General features: G+C 39.7%; 1 protein-coding gene across 1 annotated transcript in view; it reads left to right on the top strand.

Moving 5' to 3' along the window:
* The window catches only part of LOC126411566 (lissencephaly-1 homolog), a 186,772-nt gene extending 175,324 nt beyond the window's left edge, over positions 1–11,448 (top strand). The window contains exons 6-8 of the mRNA XM_050081373.1: positions 2,888–3,179; positions 4,757–4,952; positions 9,502–11,448. Of these exons, the coding sequence (XP_049937330.1) occupies positions 2,888–3,179; positions 4,757–4,952; positions 9,502–9,575 (562 nt within the window). The 3' untranslated portion in view covers positions 9,576–11,448. The remainder of the gene's footprint in view (positions 1–2,887; positions 3,180–4,756; positions 4,953–9,501) is intronic.
* Positions 11,449–14,241: the final 2,793 nt, after the last annotated feature.

Genomic DNA, 14,241 nt, shown 5'->3' with positions numbered 1-14,241 from the left:
TATAATATGTAGTTGTGATGTAATACCCGGTTGTATTATTTTCTGTTCTGCAAGAAAAACTCTTAATTTCACTGCAGCAAATAATGCTGAGGTTGAATTAGGGGGGAAAAATGCAAAAATATATAATTTTTTATCCTTCTTACTTAAAAAGAACTGAATTTGTTAGATAAGTGACAAGGATATTGACAAATTAATATTTTTTGGTTCTGTATTCTGCTTCCCCAATTAAAATTATTTGGGTCCATGACCACTAATTGTGTTCGTGGGTGCGCACGGCCTGTTCATATTGATAAGCTTTAATGTCAAATATCCCAGATCTCACTAGAACTTCAAGATAGTTAAAATATAATGCCTGCTAGAGCAAGTGCTGTCATTGCAAATATGTGACTCCTATATCCACAATATTTTTGAGAATATTGTGGGTTCAGTGGTTAAAATTGCTTTGGATGATTGCACATGATATGTCATATTATGAGTACTATCCTTTGCAATAGTTTCAGTAAGACCAATTAGAAAAAGAAGCCAAATCACTTTCAGCTGTTCCCTACTTTCTCAAAGTGCAAGATGAAATCAAAATCCACGAACTGTGATGTGTTACGTATTGTGAGTTACTGAATGCTGTGAAAGAAGCAATGCTGAATAGTGTTTATCTATCACCATTTGTATACTGTACTCAAATATTTTTATACAAATTACTAGTACTGTCTCAACCATGTCCTTAAAAATCTCGGTTAGTGCCGTCACTTACATAACCGGAGAGTTTCTTCTGCTGTGTCCTTATTCCATAAAAATTGCAAGTACTTCAACTGTGTTAACTGTATTGTACAATTAATGGCAATTTTTCCTCTTAAAAATATGGTTCAAATGGCTCTGAGCACTATGGGACTCAACATCTTAGGCCATAAGTCCCCTAGAACTTAGAACTACTTAAACCTAACTAACCTAAGGACATCACACACATCCATGCCCGAGGCAGGATTCGAACCTGCGACCGTAGCAGTCCTACGGTTCCGGACTGCGCGCCTAGAACCGCGAGACCACCGCGGCCGGCTCTTAAAAATATGGTTTTGCTTTTAGCAATAATGAAGACAAGTTCATAATAGTGACCAGTAATATTACACGCAAAACATCTCTACATCACTTTAGATTTCTTGGAGATGGACATCTGTATAGATACATTTCATATTATAAAACATTTACACACATTTACAAACACTAAAGTATTTACATGTGAGTCCCATTTTCTTAAAGCTAACTATAGATTGTGTAAAAACCACATAGATGTGACATCATTTTAATTCAGATGCAAAATAGCATGTTACAAGGCTCCATTAAGGAATGTTCCTGGTGCATAGTACTTTTAGAGGCTCAAAATAAGGTCACTGGATATTTTCTTTCCCATTTGATAAGGAAGATAAACAGGTTGTAACTGAGTGGCAAAGTAAAGACAAATATCTACGTAAATTTTCTGTTGCTTGGTCATCTTGTGACTTAGACTGTTCGCACCATTCTTTTGTATGCACTTCTTGCTATTGGGCATGTCAGGAAAAATACTGGTGCATAACAGACATAGCAACTCTGGTAAATTTTTTCTTGTTAAGGTCCCCTGCAGTGATTCTCTGAACAATAATGGTGTTTGCTGTGTGCCTGCATGAATTCTGCATTTCATTCATTTGGTAGTGGTCCATTGTCATCTACCATTTACGTGTGTTTCAGTCTGCATTTTTCCTTCAGTTTAGCCCCTTCCAAAAATTTGTCATTCATAAAATCATTGGACCTAGGGAATGGTATCTAAATGACCGTTGCATTTTTTTCAAGGCACTGATTCCCACAAAAATCTAGGCTGTAATTGTGAGAACTTATTATAAATTGCTTCTCTTTAAAGTCCACTCTGAACAGGAACTGAATACCGTAGAAGCATGACACTGAAATTCCAGTACTTGCAAGTTTTTGGAACTTGCAGCAAGGAATTAGTGTACTGCTATCATGTGTCCATTTGGATAAGGCAACCATAGACCGAAACAAAGTAATTGTTTCCTCTATGGCCCTTGAATTTTTTTGTCAATGTATAGAAATTGTCCTCCACTCTTCACAATACATTCCCAATAGGTCACAGATGACTACAGTTTTTAATGCATTTGCCTTTCAATTTGTTGGGAGCTTATGCACAAAAATTGGAGTAAGCATCATGAGAAAAAATGTTTCTATGGATGGATCTAAGAGTTAGTGTGTTGGCACACACTTGAAGTGATTAGATTGTGCTTGAAGACCACAGCATTATTTGTGAAGTACTGTGCTGCTGTGTTAAAGAAGTGGAGAATATAAACAACATGAAGAGTGCTCCAGTATGACTATCACGGTTACATGAGAACTGTCGGAGAATATGTGGTAATTTAGGGATGACAGTCAGTATGTGTTGATGGCTGCTACCTCCAAGTGGTTCGCCCAATCAGTTTCATGGAGAGTATATGGAACAGTTGTGTACAAACAAGATACTCCTCAACCTAAAGCTGCGTAGTACCAAATTACGACTTGGAGCAAACTATGGCCGATAGAATATGAAACCTTGTTCCCCCCCCCTTTCTTGACACCTTCTGATTCTAAAAACCATATCAGAGGTTTGTGATGCTGAAGTTTTCTAGCTGAAATTAAAAATTTTCAATGGAAGTGTGCAGGCAATAATGCAACCATCTGCTGGAAAATATAAAGCTGTTCTGCGGATACTTGGCCTTATGTTTTTTCATTGAAACTGTTATGCTTTTCACTGAGACCATCAGTTGATATGTATTGACTAAAGCTTTTATAAGCTTTTGACTGAAGCTTTTATAAGATTACCGTTGTATCTGGCTGCAATACGTACATCAAAATCACAATTCAATATTTACAGGTATTGTGTAAAGACATTTACTGGCCACCGTGAGTGGGTGCGAATGGTGCAAGTTTATCAAGACGGATCCTTAATTGCGTCATGCTCCAATGACCAGACCGTGCGAGTATGGGCTTCTGCAAGCAAAGAGTGTAAAGCAGAACTTCGTGATCACGATCATGTTGTGGAATGCATTGCATGGGCGCCAGAGTCTGCTGCTGCTCCCATCAATGAGGCTGCTGGTGTCGACAACAAAAAGGGTGCCCACACAGGACCTTTCCTTGTATCTGGATCACGAGACAAGACAATTAAGGTAACAGTTATGTTTGTGCTTGTTCCAGATTGATCATTAAGGGCTACACTGTTTTAAACAACTAAGGGCTACACTGTTTTAAACAACTAAGGGCTACGCAGTTTTAAACAACTAAGAATGTCTATGTTGTTATGTAATGTTATTATGATGAAATATAAATTCTGAAAGCTGAGTGTGTGAAGTTTTGAGGCAACCCTTTGCCTAAAATTTCTCATTAACTAGTGCATAAGTTGTGTGCTGTTGACCTTTCTTCCTAAAGGCTTTCTCAATGCTGTGCTGTTATTTGTTGTATGTACTAAGTGTTTTTTGTTGCCACTAGTTGCAAGCAGATTTATTCAACCCAACTTTTGTTATTTTATTCAAAAATTAGTATGGTAGATAATTCTAGTTTTAACTGAGAATTGACACTCATTGCTTATCAACATATTTTTAAAAATATCATTTCAAATCCCCATCAGACCATTGAGATTTTGATTTTCCACAACTTCCCTAATCACTTTGGGAAATGCGGGCTTGGTACCTTTGAAAGTACATGCAGATTTCTTTTCCCATCTAATCAAAGCTTGTAGGTACCTTGTGCTAACCTTGGTGGGATGTTAAGCACTGATCTTTTCCATCCTTCTTTTCTTCAGTTCAGAAACCATTTTATGAAAATATTTTTTATCATTTCTTTGGACTTAGTCATTTCTTCAGCAATTTCAGTGATTTTTATTTTTGTAACTTATTTTGTTTCCTATCAATTTTTAAGTAATGTAGTAGTTGATAGCATTCTGTTTAGGTGTTTCCTTGCTGTTCTCATGCTCCTCTTGTGTTATTCACTCAGTAATTCAGTAATTAATGAAAAGCATCAAGTTTACAAGAAAACATTGCACATAACATAATAAATGGTACCATTTTTTTCTACATATAAAAGTATCTATTCATTATATACAAAGTGTTGGTGTGATTAAAAGTAAATGAATGAATTTTAAACAGTACAGTATGTAGAACGGTTGTGTACATTAGTTGCTGCAAGATTTATTAGCATGGGACAAGAATAAGTATGACGACTGAAGTGCTCGAATCAGCAGCAAATATTTTATTCATTAGAGATTAAGTCAGTAAATTAATATAATTTGACATTAAAAAAGTTCGCACCTGTTAAGGAACAATAGTGTGAGTACCACTGTAGGAATATCTAAGCACAGACAGACCAAGTAGGAAACAACTTGCAATAATGGAAATAAGAATCAAATTGGCATAAGCAACTCACTTATTACTGGTGAAGCTGTACTTAACTGAACTCACACCACACTACACACACACACACACACACACACACACACACACACACACACACACAAAGGGCCATGATACAAAGGAGTTGTCAAAAACTGTTCTTTTGTCATCAAAATAGTTGATATGTTTTGTGATGTAGGGATGGACTATGTGAAGACTTGTAAATGTCATTTATTAGCTTATTGGAAATACAAAGTACACACACCTTGAAATTATTACACTGAAAGTTATGAATGGCAAATTTTATGCAAAATTTGTCTGTATTATGATTTTTATATTAAATATTTTTATGTTTACAGATGTGGGATGTCAGCACAGGCATTTGTCTCTTCACACTTGTTGGTCACGCAAATTGGGTGCGTGGCCTAGTTTTCCATCCCGGTGGAAAATTCCTAGTGAGTGCCAGTGATGATAAGACCCTTCGAGTTTGGGAAATTCGTAACAAGCGCTGCATGAAAGTCCTGGAAGCGCATCAGCATTTTTGCACCTCAGTTGGTAAATATAACAGAATTCGAATGGTATTTTAGTTTTAAAGCAGATTTTATATTAGCATTTAGTTATGCCCCAAGCCATGTATCTTGTTGAGGAAAAACGTGGTGTTAATTCTGTTAATCAGAAGTGTTGCAACTATTTCAGTCCATTAATGGAATGGAACATAAAGGAAACAGACGTACAAATACCCAAAATTGTAACATTATATGCACCGAGAAAAACAGGAATGTTTGTCATTGATATAACTTTAAAAAAGCTTTCCTGTCAGCCTCATAAATATAATATCACGCTGATCATTAACACACAGGCTGATTGATGCCATACTATCTTGGGCAACTGCAGTCTGTTCAAGTACATGCCTGTCTGAAAGCGCAGAAGTTAGCAGAATTGCCAGTCTCTCATAAAAGCCTTAGGCCCATTCCGGAACCTTTCCTCAGAGTTTTACTCTCTCCTTATCCCAAGCACTCCCCGCACTTCTGCCTTCTGTGTGTTTCCTAAAGCCGGCCGGTGTGGCCGTGCGGTTCTAGGCCCTTCAGTCTGGAACCGCGTGACCGCTGCGGTCGCAGGTTTGAATCCTGCCTCGGGCATGGATGTGTGTGATGTCCTTAGGTTAGTTAGGTTTAATTAGTTCTAAGTTCTAGGCAACTGGTGACCTTAGAAGTTAAGTCGCATAGTGCTCAGAGCCATTTTTTTTTGTTTCCTAAAGGCCATAAACGCAACAATCCAGGACACCCCATTGTGGCCAGTTACTGTGCCACCACTGAGATTATCTCTGCTTTCGTAGACCATTCCTCCTCTGCCTCTCCACAGTTCCTGTTCCTTTACCACTTGGTGCTCTGCCCAAACTGAGTGATGTCACCTCTCTTTACACTAACATCCCTAATGCCCATGGCCTTGCTGCTATTGAACATGCCTGACAGATTCCAAACCTATAACCTCCTTCGTAGTCGTGATGGCCAACAATATCCTATCCCACAGTTATTTCTCCTTTGAAGGCATCACCTGCAAACAAATCTGGGGTATGGATATGGGCACCTGCATGGCACCATACTATGCCAACCTATTCATTGCCCAGCTAGAGGAATCCTTTCTGACCACCCAGAATCCCAAACCCTCCACCTGGTTCAGATTTATTGATGACATCTTCATGATAGGGATTGAGAGTGAGGACACCCTATCAACAGTCCTTCAGAACCTAAACACTTTCTCCGCCATTCGCTTCACCTGGTCCTCCTGAACAAGCAACCTTCCTTGATGTTGACCTCCATCTCAAAGAAGGCTAAATCAGTACCTCCATCCATATCAGACCTATCAACCACCACCAATACCTCTATCTTGACAGCAGCCACCCAATCCATGCCAAGAAGACCCTTCTATACAACATGTACGTCTGTCGATGTCGCATCTGCAGTTATGATGAGCAGTCCCCCTCAAACTATACCAGGGGTCTCACTGAGGCCTTCACAGACCGTAATTACCCTCCCAACCTCATACAAAATCAGATCTCCCATGCCTTATTTTTCCAGTTATCCACCACCTCCTAAAGTCCCACCACCTGGCCACAGTGTGTCATTCTCCACATGACTCGGTACCACCCACGACTGGAGCAGTTGGATCACATCCTCTATCAGAGTTTAGACTCTCTCTCGTCATGCTCTGAAATGAGGAATGTCCTACATGTTATCTTTCCCACTTCTCCTACAGTGGTATTCCATTGCCCACCGAACCTATTAAATATTCGTGTCCATCCCTACACAACTCCTGCTCCCAACCCCCTTGCCTCGCACCTCGTATCCCTGTAATAAGACCTAGATGTGAGGCCTGTCCCATACATCCTCCCACCACAAACTACTCCAATCTGGTACAAGCATCACCTATCTCATCAAAGGCAGAGCTACCTTTGAAACAAGTCATGTGGTCTACATGTTAAGCTGCAACCACGGTGCTGCATTCTACATGGTCGTGACAACCAACTAACTGTCTGTCCGCATGAATGGACACCGATAAACTGTGGCCAAGAAACAGCTGTTAAAGGGTGGGTCTCCTCCATCCCCACACTGGCATGATGGCCGACACAAAAGGTCTACTGCCATCTCTGCATAAGCGTTAATGTTCACTAAGTGAGGTCTTCACAGGATGTGGGTACTGCGATGTTTGTGTATGTCTGGTTATTATTAACTATTAGTATACACCCACCTGGAGATAGATTGGGTCAAAAATTGAGTGGGGGGTAAAAATTTGAAGGTCAGAGGAAAAAAGTACCGAGGCAAGAGTCTTGGCAAAAAGTTGGGTCAGGAAGTAAGAGCAATAGCAGATTTCTTGCTGCCTTCAACAGATAATGTAGGTTTTGTTAGTAGTGGATATCTTGCCTCAGTACCGTGTCAGAGCCATAGGTCGTTAGTGAGAAGAGTCCAGTGCAGCAACGCAGGGTGCTGCTTTGAGCCCTCTGCTGGGCATTGTTGTTGGTGACTCGGGCTGAAGTTGAACTGTGGCAGCATGCTGTTGTGGGGTGTCTCCCCTTTACTGCATGGTGTAGTTTTTCTGCTGTTGATCCTCGAGCAGTTCTGCTTGCTCAACAAGCTGCGCTACTGATTCTTCGGAAAGCTGCAGGCTGTTCTCTTGCGCTTGGGTGATGATGAATGCCGTTGCCTTTTCTTCTGCCTTGGCGCTAGTCACCCACATGGCTCTTGGTGCTGCTGCTGCCATCGCTGTTGGGTCGACAAATGTCTTCCTGGCGCCCAAGTCCTGTGGTGCTGCTGGGGCGGTTACAGGGGCAGGCACCCTTACACTCCTCTGCTTGGGTGCAGAAATGCTCACTGGGATTTGCACCCCTGCTGCTGATCGTAGGCCTCTGGCTAAAACTAAACGCAGTTGCCTTCAGGCTGCCTCCTTCTCCGTGGCCAGGGAGGCTGCTGCCATGATGACTTTAGAGGCTGCTGACACTTTCTTCTCCACAGTGCGAAGTTTGCCACCACTGTTCTTCTCGGGGATGGGATCTGGATATTGACAATCCACTTTTGGGCAGTCGTCCCCACTTCTGTGGGAGCATCTCCGTGCTGTCCCTCTACTGTACGTTGCTGGTCTTAGCAGACTGTTGTCATCGTCATTGTTTTCTAGTCAGCTGCGTCAGTATGGCTGTAGCTGTCACCCTGCCTTTGGCTGGACTTAAGCTTGAGAAAGCCGGGCAGTCACACCAGCTGGTGGCATATGGCCTGCTGCAGCAAGCACAGATTACCGGAAATTCGGAAGTGTGTCTGTTGTGCTCGCCTGAGCACTTAACACACTGCGATACGTGACCCTCAACCTGGCACTTCAAGCACTGGGGCTGAGGGTACATGGCGAAACAGCCGGACGACTTGAGTTGCTGAGCACGCTGCCCAACACGATGTTCTTCATTGCAGTGACTGCTTCGCAGCCTGTACCATCTGGATCTTTCCCACCAACACCAGGTTTGCTGAACTGCACAGGTGAAAACTATCCCTATAACATATCCTACATTCCCATTACCCTCCTGGCCTCAACTGTAGTCAGGCATTGTCCTTTATCTACTTATCCCCTTCACTGTTCCCATTCCAACACTACACAGTGCACTGTTCCACCAACACACCCACAATCTTTTTACTTCTCCCCTTTACTGCCACTGCCCCCCCCCCCCCCCTCTCCATGCGCCCTCTGTCTAACCTTCCAACTGCTCCTAGCTGCTATACCCTCTCCACACCTTGTCCCTGTATGCTCCCACAAGCAGCACTTTACTGCCCACCCACTCATACCTTGCTATTCCTCTCCATCCCCACGCCAGCCTACTCCCTACCAACACCACCCAATTTGCTTCTCCTATCATGCACTGCTGCCCGCATTTCCATCATGCGCTGCTGCTCAGTGTGTGTGTGTGTGTGTGTGTGTGTGTGTGTGTGTGTGTGTGTGTGTGTGTGTGTGTGTGCGCGTGTGTGTTTTGTTTCATTGTTTCACCATGGTTACTGTGTTCCCCTGAGACAGTATTCGAAGTCTACGTATTGCTTTTGTTACAGTGATGTAAATGAAACCCCCAAGTCTCATCTAAAATGTTCTTATCATCGTCACTCATTGGTAACAAATGTAGGCAAGAGTCAGCTTGATTGTCCAGTTGCCTCTGTGTCCCAGCACTGAAAGATTTAGCTGAGGTCGTAAGTGGACAGTCTGACAAGAAAGAGTAGTATTTTACCATCTGTCCTCTTTTTCATGTTAAATTCTGGAGATGGAAATATCTTTCTTTGCTGTGATTTTTTACTCTGTGTTGTACATCACAAAATTACCATGTTATGGTCTCGGCCTTACAAGCAGGAGATATTACTGCTTTCTTATGAAAATGAACATATATTGTTACACAGAAAATATATACTCTACATATTTTTTCATGCACCACTGTATTAATTCAGAAATGTTTGATTTTGTAAGCAAATAAGTGTTTCTCTTATGCAGCCACTGTTGTCAGAGTGGTTAGTACTATCAGATCTCTGTGTCAATAACATATTTACTTTGTAAACTTAACCATTTCCTTCATTTTTATTTTCAGATTTCCACAAGAGCCATCCATATGTAATATCGGGCAGTGTTGACCAAACAGTGAAGGTGTGGGAGTGTCGCTAACTACTACTGTGAATAAATAATTGGTGATAAAGCAGCTTAACATCGTAGATAATTATTCTTCAACCCTCCTAATTTATGACCGGGCCCTGACATTATGAAATTTTGTTTGCTTACAATCGAAGTTTCTCCCCTGCCTAGTCCTTGATGGTCCAGTTGGATGTCAACTTTGTGAATCAGTCAAGGAAAGGCAGAGATGGAGTGGTGCGTAAAGTAGCAAACAAAACAAGTTTTTGGAGGTGCTGGCATCGATGGCTTTACGTGCCACTTCCTCTCAGTGAAGAAAATGCTAATTTTGTGGCTGAGACATGTTTATTATTGTGTAACTTTAAGTGGACAGACATTTTCTGCACAAAAATGAAAATGTTTTGGATACAATAAAAGTGTACAAGTGGCCATGAGAGGATTGGAAGACAAGCCAGCAAGAGGTTTATCGTCATTAGATATCTGCATGCCTCCAAATCCAAGCACAAAGCTGGTTATAAAGACTCCTTTGCCTTTTCCTTTTTATATATATTTATTTTGGTGATGTACCTCTTGCTGTAAAGTTTTTGTTATGCAGAATTCTGTAATTTATCTTTTGAATAGAATCTTTTTGTTTGAGCTAACCAGTGCTGCAACATGTTTGTTGTTAAATCAGTTGTCCACAAGAAATAGCAAATATGACAAATATGCAGCCGCCATCAAGTTGATGAAGTGCTGTATTTTCATATATAAGATTGTTTTATTTTTAAGATTATGTTGTGTACAGTCTGACATTTGAGATACTGGTATTTTTATTTCATTTCACCAGAAACAAAGAAAATGCATGCTTACATTCAAAACCAGTTTTGCCTTGATGATGTCTTGTTTTCCATGGCTTCAAAAATTCAGGAATTTTTGCTTTTACTTATTGGGCTCAGAAAAAGAATATGTTAAGACTGAAATTGTAGAAATCAACTGATACTCATCATGCTTGTTCTTATCATAACTCCTTCCTTTATCAGAAAGCTACATACTGTAGATTTGCTTTATTTGGTAACTACTTGAAACTATTTCCAAAACATGCCAAAGAAGCTATGGCACATTTGTGAAATTATATTGTTTGATGTAACCTAGTTGGCTCTATAAAGTGTACAAAGAATTGAAAGGCACGTTTTATTTCTCTTGTACTACTAGTCTTACAGTTCTTTCTTTTCTTCACTTTTTAACACACTTCTTTGATGTAAAAGTGCAAAATATTTTCATAGAGGGGGATTTAGAAACTGTCTTATTAATCAGTATTTAATAAGTGTACTTCAGACTAAAAGCTACACAAATTTTTTGACATATTAAATAGCATATTTAAGGAGGAAATTATATGTACTGAAACACTTCAGTAAAAAATGACTGAATGTAAAAACTGCATGTAAATGAATAACTTTTTCCAGCTGTCAGTCATAAGTTTGTTATCTACAGAAAATTGGACAGTTATTAAATAAAATCATTAGGCCATTATTACATATGGTACTAAGTATTGAGCGCTTTTAAATTTTCTGCAGTATATGTATGTTTATATAGATATATATAAATTTGAGCAGCAGTGTACTGTCACAGTAGTAGTCCCTAAGTTATGCAAAAACTTTTTTGTTTTCTTCTCAGATGTGAAATAAAATTATTGCAGTGGTTGTTTCTTATACTGTTCTGCTAAGAAATATGTTCATTTTTTTATACTCTCATGTTTTCATTTATAGGTAATTGCTCTTACAGTAGCCCCTGTATTTAGGTGCTTGAAGACTTACTGTTATTATTAACAAATGATACTCTATACTATTTGCATCTGTAATTGCAAGGAATTGTAAAAGATGGTGTGCTGAAGCAGCAATAACAACTTTGGAGAATGAGATTCCAAAAGCAATATTACTTGTCAGCTTGAGTACCATTTAAAACACGTGTTTAACCTGTTGTGTATTCATTATGCTTGTGTTTCGTCATTACTAGAGATTCGCAGGCACATATCTGACATTAAAAGTTCCCTTAACTCTTCCCAGTAGTGATCTATTTACATCTTTCTCGTTGTAAGTGATGAAATTTTAATAGAGCTCTTTCACTGTTGTTGCTTCCATTCCCACCCTTCTTGTATCTTTTTTACGTATGTCCGATCAATATAAAGCAGTATCTTTTTTTTACTGAGCACACTTTGTATTTGATTGGGGTAACCTAACAATATTAAAACTTGATGCTACTTAGGACTTGTACATCTCTAAGGTCTGCAGTCCCATTTCATTATCGTTTTTAAGTACGACTATTCTGTATCATGTAGATGACACAGTAGAAATTTTAATAAATTAAAAATGGCCTATTTTGTGTTACGTTGTGTGTGTGTGTGTGTGTGTGTGTGTGTGTGTGTGTGTGTGTGTGTGTGTGTGTGTGTGTCAAGGCGGGGTGTGCGCACAAATTTGTTTACCCCTTCTAAAATCTGTAAAAGGCACAGATTAAGTAAAATGTTCAGTCACTGAAGCAGACCTGTGTGTTATTTATGGGGAAAGTAGGTTACTGATGTAGTTACATTGTAGGACCATTTCATTGCTTTCTTAATGAACTTACCTTGTCATTGACACCATAGTTACTCTCCTCTTAATTTATGAAACAAAGTGTTTTTAACTTCCACTTATTCCATGCCACTCTGTGGCTTTGTCAAAGTATGAGTTATATATTACAAATATGTACACACAATACAGGATAAATTATATTAAGTTAATCACAATGAGTGTTATTTACACTGCACATGCCATTGTAACTGCATGGACAAATAGTTTTTTGGTAGCCAGACATCAGTTCTCTGTTAGAAGGCAATGCTTTAACTCTTAATCTGTCTTAATTCATTTTTTAAGTTGTTACATTAACTTATTCCAAGAGTGCAATAGTGATTCCTTAAATAGGGGTGTGCCTGCATTCTTTGTTCTCAGATTTAAATAAGGAAACCATAGTTGAAGAATATTTAGAGTACCATCCTCTATGATAAAAAAATGTTTTCTTTGTAGTTAGAAACATATGCTCTGGTTTGACATTTTCAGTGTAAGTTTCTTCAGCCTGTGAAGATCTGTCTTTGTTATAGTAACAGCAAAAATTAATGGGGAAATAGTTCAGATCCAGTCTAAAATTAACTGGGGAATTTTCAATGATAGCAGAATCATATTTGCTAAAGAAGCCTTACTTTTGAGGAACAAAAGGAAGTAAAAAAAACAGTGTGTCGGCTAGGGCTGTGATATGTACCACAATGTGTACAGTTTAATAAATCACCTTCCTTTCCCTAATTGAGGGCACCTGTACTTGTTGCCAAGGGCCCCCCAACCCCTAGGAAAAAATGTAGTGGAGTCAGGCATTTTTCTTTCAAGAAAATGGTGTAAAAGTTGGTATTACACAGCTTTTTAAAAGGGTTGGAGCTGGAACTTTCTTATGGCTATTTACAAGTCACCAATCATCTTCCAAAATATTCCCCCTACCCCCTACAAACTATTTTGTGGGCGCCCTTGATCCAAATACTTAAGACATCATCATTGAAAGGTAGAATGTGGTAGGTAGATTGATTGATTGAGTGGAAAGGAGTGTGTTGCTTCTGAGAATATTCTCTCTCTCTCTCTCTCTCTCTCTCTCTCTCTCTCTCTCTCTCTCTCTCAATGGAAAATATTGTTTAGCTAAGTTTATTCATATGTGCCTTACAAGAGAACCTCCCCATCGCAACCCCCTCAGATTTAGTTATAAGTTGGCATGTTGGATAGGCCTTGAAAACTGAACACAGATCGATCGAGAAAACAGGAAGAAGTTGTGTAGGACTATGAAAAAAAAATAAGCAAAATATACAAACTGAGTAGTCCATGCGCAAGATAGGCAGCATCAAGGATAATGTGGGCTCAGGAGTGCCGTGGTCCCGTGGTTAGCGTGAGCAGCTGTGGAACGAGAGGTCCTTGGTTTAAGTCTTCTCTCGAGTGAAAAGTTTACTTTCTTTATTTTTGCAAAGATATGATCTGTCCGTTAGTTCATTGATGTCTTGGTTCACTGTAATAAGTTTAGTGTCTGTGTTTTGCGACCACACCGCAAAACCTTGCGATTAGTAGACGAAAGGACTTGCCTCTCCAATGGTAACCGAAAATATTTGATCGCAAGGTCGTAGGTCAACTGATTCCTCCACAGGAAAACATGTCTGATGTATTCTATACGACACTGGTGATGTCATGTGCGTCACATGACAGGAATATGTTGTCAACCCACCTAACTTGTACACTTGGGAAATGGGCAAAAAGATTCTTCTACCTTGCCCGATTTAGGTTTTCTTGTGGATGTGATAATCACCCCCAAAAAAGTGATGAAAACATAAGAGTTTCTCACATAAACTGCAACAAATGAATGCAACAGTTTCACAGTCGCTCAGTTTCCCCTGTGCTCTGTCAAAACATATGCTTTTAACGTTTTCAAATTTTTCCGTGTGTAGACCGTCAAATCCTGCATATGTCCAAGCAAATCTGAACATGTCCTGGAATTTTGGAGAGCGAAGTTGATTATGTGCGAGTGCCTGAACTTTGATAATTGTCTTAAAATAAAAAATTAAACTTTTCTCTCTAGAGAAGACTTGAACCAAAGACCTCTCGTTCCACAGCTGCTCATGCTAACCATGGGGCCACGGCGCTCCTGGGCTCACACTATCCTTGAT

This window comes from Schistocerca serialis, chromosome 1, assembly GCF_023864345.2.
Source record: "Schistocerca serialis cubense isolate TAMUIC-IGC-003099 chromosome 1, iqSchSeri2.2, whole genome shotgun sequence".
Classification (NCBI taxonomy): Eukaryota; Metazoa; Arthropoda; class Insecta; order Orthoptera; family Acrididae; genus Schistocerca; species Schistocerca serialis.
The sequence above is the reverse complement of the archived record's forward strand: the minus strand, read 5'-3'. Positions and strand labels throughout refer to the sequence as shown.